This window comes from Miniopterus natalensis, chromosome 4 (assembly GCF_054644295.1).
Source record: "Miniopterus natalensis isolate mMinNat1 chromosome 4, mMinNat1.hap1, whole genome shotgun sequence".
In the NCBI taxonomy this organism is placed as follows: Eukaryota; Metazoa; Chordata; class Mammalia; order Chiroptera; family Miniopteridae; genus Miniopterus; species Miniopterus natalensis.
This window is the reverse complement of record NC_142084.1, coordinates 46,750,939-46,759,348: the sequence shown is the minus strand read 5'-3', so window position 1 is coordinate 46,759,348 and position 8,410 is coordinate 46,750,939. Positions and strand designations below refer to the sequence as shown.

Genomic DNA, 8,410 nt, shown 5'->3' with positions numbered 1-8,410 from the left:
CTCCAATAAGAAGCAGGTGCACCCTTAGATCTCACTGTCCTTCCTGTCTAACTTATCTTTGGGAATTTAAGGGCAGCCCTTGATGTCCTATAAGGTCCTTAGCTACAGAGGTAGGTGCCCAGAGGAGCTGAGCTCTCCACCTGCAGCTGATCAGAGTAGTTGGAGAACTAGCTGCCCTTGGCAGCTCAGAGTATATGAATACAAGCTCAGCAATTCTCTTGGTCAGAAAGCAGTCATGACTCTTAAGTACCTATTGGTTCCTGGGGATGAGAAAATATAGTTTCATGTAAAAATTTTAAAAAAGGCTACTTATTATTTGTCTTGTGGCCCTTCTTTCTCACTGCCACCTTTGAGAGAACCACAGATATCACCTACACCCACATTAACTACAGGGGGGTTGCATGGAACTGCAGAAAGTGAGTACTTTTGGTACTAGATTCTGACCCTGGGTTAGGTTTCAGCTTTAGTCACCTATTATCTGGAGGACTCTGGGAAAGTACTTAACATCCTTAACATTAAGAGAATCGGGTTGACAAGTGTACAAATCCCAACTTCAATCATTTCAAAATTTTTAAAAACCTCAGAAGAATTTGGCACTTTTTGGTGTAAAACAGTTATTTGTGCCCTGGCCAGTGTGGGTCAGTGGTTAGAGTGTTGGCCCATGCACCAAAGGGTCTCCGGTTCAATTCCCAATCAAGGGCATGAACCTGGCTTACAGGTTAAATCCCCAGCCCCGATGGAGGTGTGTTCAGGAGGTAACCAATTAATGTCTCTCCATCAATATTTCTCTCCCCTACACCCCACGGCTCCCTCCCTGCCCTCCACTCTCTCTAAAAAATTAATGGAAAAATATCCTCAGGTAAGGATTAACAGAACAAACAAAAAACAACAGTTATTTCTGATAACACTGAATTCCTGATACATCAAAATTTACTTGTTTTTCATTTACACTTCTCAAATGCAGGGTATATCCAACTATGTACATAAGTGGGTGGGATTTGGACCAGATTAGATTTACTCTGAACACCTCACCAAGTAGGAAAACTGATTTATCACATGCACAGAACGCAATTCAAGATCAGGAATTCAATGTGAGAAAAAGCTGGGAAGCGCACACGCACTAGCCTTTGCAGTTAGTAAGCTACAACTAGTCAAGATTTTTTTTTTAATCCTCACCTGAGGATATTTTTTCCATTGCTTTTCAGAGTGGGGTGGGGGGCGAGAAACATCCATGTGAGAGAGACACATCAATTGGTTGCCTCCTGCACTCGCCTGATGGGGGTGGGGGGATCTAGCCTGCAACTGAGTTAAGTGCCCTTGGCCAGAATTGAACCTGGGACCCTTCATTCTGGGGGCTGGCTCTCTAACCACTAAGCCAAACCTGTTAGGGCCAACTAGTCAATATTTTTGAGAAGACAGTTGAGCTTTCCCGTGCAATCAGTCACTGATCGATCCTAGTAGCAACCAAGAAGAGGCTGAAGTGACCTCCATGTTGGGTCACTTTGCTTACCAGTGTCACAGAACAGGAAAGGCAATATCATGAATTTTCTTTCAATTCATGTTGCAAATTAACACACATTTTGGAGATCTCAATTCCCCACTACTGTAACCTCCATGTGATCCTCACCATGATTGTCTCTCCAATTATCTCCTCAGTCCCTGGCTAAAGCTGCTGAATGACTAAAATACTGGCCAGGCTGCCCTAGCTGGTTTGGTTCAGCAGTCAAGCGGGCCTGCGGACTAAAGGGTCTGGGGTTCTATTCCAGCCAAGGGCACATACCTCGGTTGCAGGCTCAATCCCCAGCCCTGGTGTGGGTGCATGAGGGAGGCAACCAATCAATGTGTCTCTCTCACATTGATGCTTCTCTCTCTCACCCTTCTACTCTCTCTGAAAAGCAAAGGAAAAAATAAAAATATCCTCAGTTGAGGATTAAAAAACAAAGTAATAAAATACTGGTCAGGTCTGTGTGTCTCCTTTAGGGACTGACTGACTTTGGGCCATCTGCTCATACTGAGTGTCTATCGGCGGGCAGATTAAGGAAGATCAAGTCAACACAGGGTGTGAGTACCTGGGATACGCGCCCATAGCTCTAATCTCTCCACTCCCTTCCTATACACAAACACTCGCACCTATCCCGACCACACGCGAACCCGCCCTCACTCAGACATCTTGGAAGGGATTCCACACCCCGCTCCCGGCCAGCACCGCGAGGCGCTTAGTCCCACAGGTCTTAGTCACTCCCTCCGGTCAGGTTGGGATCCTGGTTTCTGAATTTTTACCAAGCATTTGGATGACTTAGTACGAGGCTCACTGAGGGACCCGAACCATAATAAAAGCATGTATCATAAAATAACCTGAATTCAAGTTAGGATTCCCTTACGAAGTGTGGCCCGGGCCCTCCAAAGGCAGCCGCACGGAAACCACGGTTTTTTCCGCGCCCTCCGCGTCCCTCACTGGGCGGCCCCGACTCCCCCGCTCACCTGGAACCGCGGCTCTGGGCAACTCCGTGAGGCCGGGGTTTGACGACACTCGCCTTGGCTTTACCTCATACAAATGTTCCGGTTCCTAACCCCTCGAGGGCCAGATCTGGATTTCTAAAATTTTAAACAGCATTTGGGTGACAAGACTCCGAGAGGGGCCTCGGACACATAACAAACCGCATGTGTTTTAAAATAAGCCAAACCCGAGTTCCGAGCCCCTTCGGAGGTGTCCGTCTCTCCGCGGGCACCGAGCAGGCGCTCAGGAACCCACCGCTCTTACCTCACTCCCGCCGCCCGCACCCCCTCGGTCGCGGCTCCCCGCTCACCCGGAGCAGGCGGCTCTCGGCAACGCCGGTCGAAAGGCGGGCCTCCCGCGAAGATCTTTCTAGACAGTCCGGCTCAGGACTGCGTGACCCCCGACGTGACCCTGGCATAGATACCCCGCTGGGAGGGTGGAGCTATTAGGGCCACGCCCACCGAAGCCCGGTGGCTCCTCCCCCGCGGAGGGAGGGGTGGGTCCGGGGAAGAGGCGGGTCAGAGCTTGCTGGTTCGCGGGGCGGGCGTCCTGTGATTCAGTCAGGCCAGAAGGGCTGCCGCTGAAATAAATCTGAAAGGCTAAGGGAAACCTGCTCTTTTTCTCACCCAAGAGTGCGCGACGCTGGAGCCCACTGGTTTCACCCTCGGCCAGTCCCAGCTCTGTGCAGTCGGCCCTCTCTCCCCACTCAGGACGTGGCATCCCTTTACCCAGAGCTTTGCCCAGGCAGGTTTTGTCCACGGCAGCTCCTCGCCCGTACACGTTGTTTACTCCCTTATTTACCGGCATTTTTCTTCAAATCCCAGCCTAACTGTCACTTGCTTTGAGCTCTAAAAATCTTGCATCACAATTTATTTTTGGCAGATTACTTATTAGGCAAATTGGTGTTCATATTGATTGCTAATTTACCCACATTCTTTTTAAAATTTATTTTTCAATTACAGTTGCCATCACCCACATTTTTGAAAATTCAAACATTTATTATATGCTACCAATCTATAAAACAGTGAGTCCCATTGAAGCGAAAAGCTAGTACAGAATCATGGTTGATTCTTGTCAATCTCATGTCAAGAGCAGTCACTAAGCAGAGACATAAAGACTGAGTAGTATCCAAGAGACTTTGCTGCCACATGACTAATGAAATTACTGAAGATTGTTTCAATAGAGCTCTAAGTTCAGGTGTAGGATTGGTTTTGGTTAAAGTGTGAAGAGAAGACCAAGACATTTCTTCAAATCTCCTATTCTAGAAGATTCAGTCAACGTAGAACAATTCTTTCAGTCAGTTCCATCAGGATTCTGTTTTTCCCATGGTGTATTTCTGTATTCTAATCCATTGCAGGCAATGGAATTTACCAGCCCCACAGTGAGCCCGTTACAAATGAGATAAATCTACCCTACAGAAGACATATTTTCTGAAGGAATATATTGGTAGAAACATGAATGTGAAAGGTCCTCTGGTGACTACTGAGATGGAAATGAGAAACATGTTATATGAGATTGAAGAAAAGGTGATTTTTGTTATAGTGACAGAAAACATAGCTGAATTGTGTACTACCATTGTGTGGAAAGTAGAACTTATAAGTGATGAATTTGGATATTTAACTGAGGAGAGTGATCTGTGTCTGGAGACTCCACATTCTCAGTTAATATGCTGTGGTTAACTGAAATTTGAACCAGTGGGGGACTTGGATTACTTAAGTAACTGTGGCAGCTGAATTTTGTATGGATCGGAACCATACAAAGTGTGAACTGCCAGTGTGTGTGTGTGTGTTTCTGGTCTAAACATACCTCAACCACTCTGCTGGCCTTCACATCACACCAGTCCTTCAAGTACCTCCTGAGCAACTATCTACAGAAGTCTTTCCCAATTGACCTTTCATCCCACCATTCATTCCATTGTGTTTAGACAATAGTTTCAGTGATTAATTTTCTAATGAATCAGTGAAACTTCGGAAAAACAGTACTTTACATTTCTAACAAATGCAGGTTTTAAAGCCTATTCTGCTTAAGAGGATTATCTCCAATGTTGGGGAAACAATTAAGCCAAAATAATGTAAATTTGTTAATCCCTTTACAAGTTCTAAATGCAGAGTTTTAATTCTAGCAACTGTAATAAATCTAAATTTCACCAAAATCTAATTGGATTCAGTAATTACAGCAAACAGAAGCTTTTCACTTTACATATTCTTGTCTGCTTGTATTCTTACCTAACCCTTGGAGATAATGGGACTTTGCAATTAGTTTTAGAAAATGGAATACAAGAAAATGTGTCAATTCCTGGTATTGGCCTTCGAGTTTTTGTGTGAATCACTTTTTTTAGTTGCCACGACCCTTTGCTTTGACATCCAATGACTGAGGGAGTTAGATTCCTGGGTAGGTATTGGAGCAGTGCCCTGGTGACCTACACTGCACTTTAATAAGCACTAGGTTTTGTCTTGATAAGCAACTGAAATTACAACATAGCATGGCTAGTCTGATCAGTGCAGGAGTGTCTCGTGCCTCAAAGAAAAATTTCTCAAAAGCTCTGCTGAGCATCTTTTCACATTATAGAGATAGACAAATAGTACAAAGATATGCAAAGTAAAGCTCTATTTCCCAACACTATAAACAATACACATACAGACTTCCAAACAGAAGTATGTTCTAAAATATTGGCAGTTTCATATGTTAAACATAAGTATATGACATTTGGAGGTTATAAATAAAAATGACTATAAAATATGGGACAAAAGCAAAAGAATTCAAATTCTCAAAAATTTATATGAAAAATGATTTAAAAAAGAATGTTTCTTATTGAAACTTCTGACTTAGGTCAGTTGAATTTACAACACAGCCTCCTTAAGACTCAGCAAATGCAGCACAAAGCTGAAAGGGACACACTTGCCTAAAGAACCAGAGCCTGTCACAACACAAAACCAGAGGAGAAACCCCTGGTGGGGGTGCTTCACACCTGGATAATCCTGCTCACAATGCCAATGGTGGTGACCAGGTTACATAGTCAAGGTGGAACCCAGCCAAATTCCTTTGAAACCGTAAGGCTGATGATGACTCACCACATTCCAGGAGAGTATGAAAAAGGTTATTACATATAAAATGAGGTTTTAAGGAGAAAGTAGGGTGGATCTCAGAGTAGGTCCCAAAATAACGGAAAGCATGTTGAAAAGCAGCTACCTTGTGGTGTCCATGGTGGTTACTGGGTGCTGCTGGTGGGAGCCTGCTGGCACTACTAGGGGCTTGCTTGGAACTTCCCACCGACACCCAAGGATGGAGCACCTGGGCTCTCTCATCAGCTTTCCTAGGTGCAAGGTAAGTGGGGAGAGAACGGTGAGTTCTAAAAGCTTTCAACAATCAAACATCAAAACTGGGATCAGAATCTTTATTATAAGCATTCCTTCCAATAACAAGGGGGAAAAAATAACCACATACTAAATTTCCTCCAAGTCATTCATCATTTGTCTCTGATGATACTGATTGTAAGAGATTCTGAAGCAGGTGCACTAGAGAAATAGGCCATAAGTTTTTCTGTGAACGTATCAGTGAATCTATACAAATATGACCTGTTATTCATATTATAAAATGAAACCTCTCCCAACTCATAGTCCAGGAAAATGCCAATCTGTAGCTGTTCTCTAGGCCATGGGCAGCATGTATTAGTCCAGAGCTGATACTGCCAACATCCATCGCTTGGGGATGGTGATGTGAGAGTGTTTCTGGGGAAAGATTCTTTACACACACCTAAGAAGCACTCACCTGTGCCTCTTACTTCTACCTGCCAAAAATGCCTGCCAGCATCAAATCCCTCAGAACTCAGGACAGCTGGGTAAGAAGTAAATTCCGGGGGATTATGAAGACCATTGGCTGTCCTATACGTGACACTTTTTCTGTCTCTTGAGGTAATGAGACTTGGATGGGCAGTTTCAGGATCCAGGGTCAAATCTACCTGAAATGTGCTGATCATTGTATGCAGGCCCAGATAATGAGGGGGGAGAGCAAAAATCTTTTTTAATTCATATGTAAAGACTGCTGGGCTCTCTAGGTTTTCATACCTATTGTGGATACTTTCAATACCTGTGAGTAAATCCAGGTCTGTCTGCAAATATTTCTCTGCTATTTCACTTAACAGATTGTTTAGCATAAACATATGGTTTGAAATTTGCCTTCCATTTTCAGTTAGTTTTTCTTCAATATCCTTCTCTTCTATAACTAGGCTGGCATTAATTTCATCCTGCTCTCTTTCCAAGGTACACTTAAGATTTTTACATTCACAGTGCAATTCCCTCCTCCAATTTTCAATCTTTTGCTTCACTTTCAAAGTTTTTGCAAGTTGCTTCTCGCATACCATTTCAGCATCTTCAACATCCACCATCAGGGGCAGAATGTAGCTTTTGAGCTTCCTCCTGTGATGAGCTGCAGCTTCCTCAATGGGCATCAGGGGGTGATCCCTGTGGTCAGAGGAGACCCTGCACTGGGTACACAACAGCTCCAGGTCCTTCTCACAGAACAGGGTAAGAACCTCATGGTGCTTCTCACACAGGGCTTTTTCCTCCTGCAGTTTCCTCTGGCTCTCTAAGATGGGAATCTGCTTAACAATATCAGTCACATGACACAATTGGGTGTTCCTCCTGAAGTTCCTGTCAAGACAGGGGTGGAGGCAGACAGGACAGGGAAAGAAGTCCTGTAGATCTTCCCAGCGCTGGTGGATGCAGGAGCCACAGAAGTTGTGCCCACACTCAATGGTCACTGGGTCTCTCAGGTAACCCAGGCAGATGGGGCAGCTGGCCTCTGCCTGGAGCTCGGCCAGGGAGGCTGCAGAGTCCATGGTGCAGTGAAGGCGTCTGTCTGAAGAGATTCTCTACAGTCAGTGTGATCCTCCAGGAGCTAGAAAAAGTGAGAAGCTGATGTCTGCCCAGTCCTTGTTCTCTGTGAAAGGCAGTAGGAGCTTCCAAGAAGAGATCAAGCCACTAGATGATGTCCAGTCTTCCTGTCCCCTTCTCCTTCTGTATTTAATACCAGGTTGCCCCAAGTGAAGATCAGCTGTGGACTCCTTGTGGTCAAAAACCGAGCACAATCCAAGTCATGTGGTTTCTGTGGACGTAAAGATATTGCCATTTAAAAGTTCAATCAGCATTAATCTTTCCATCCCTCTATGAAGAGTGTCAGGTAGATCAAATCATTTATCATGACAATATGTAAGGAAGAGTAAGCAGTAAAGCCTATTTTGCAACTCTAAATGAATTACTCAATCTAGGAAAATCTATCATCAGCCTCAGTCATCACAAAAGTAACCCTGGCAGGGCAGCTCAGTTGGTTAGAGCATTGACCACACGCGTCAAGAATGTAGATTCACTATGGACACAGACAATAGCGTGGGGAAGGCCTGAGGATGGAGTGGATTCAGGGTGGAGGGGGTCATGGGGAGGGGGCAAGACACACAAACACACACACACACACACCTGTAATACTTTCAACGATAAAGACAAATTTAAAGATAAATAGATATTTTAAAAAAAGATTGGGGTTTCAGTCCCTCATGACAGCACATCCAAGAATCAAGCAATGAATGTATAAATAAGTAGAACAAATCAATTTTTTCTTCTCTCTCTCCCCCTTCCTCGCACTTTAAAAATCAATAAATAGAAATAAAAGATGTCCCATAAAATGTATACACACTTTGAATAATTATAAAGTCTGTGTCTATTAACGTACTTCATTTTCTAAATTTAAAAGAACCTACAGAAATGAATAAATTTTTTGTCAATGCCTGTTTTCAAACTGATGACCATTCTGGACAAGGCACTGCTGATAATTGGAACCAATGGAATCTCAAACATCCAAACATCAAGATTCATTTCAGCCCTAGCCAGTGTGTCTCAGTGGTTAGAGCATCAGTTCAAA

General features: G+C 44.1%; 1 protein-coding gene across 1 annotated transcript; it reads right to left on the bottom strand.

Annotated features, from left to right (window-relative positions):
• Positions 1-5,963: 5,963 nt before the first annotated feature.
• LOC107525599 (tripartite motif-containing protein 60-like) lies at positions 5,964-7,334 on the bottom strand. Its single transcript, XM_016197796.2, has one exon. The coding sequence runs from the start codon at positions 7,332-7,334 to the stop codon at positions 5,964-5,966; it is 1,371 nt and encodes a 456-aa protein (XP_016053282.2).
• Between the last annotated feature and the right edge of the window lie 1,076 nt (positions 7,335-8,410).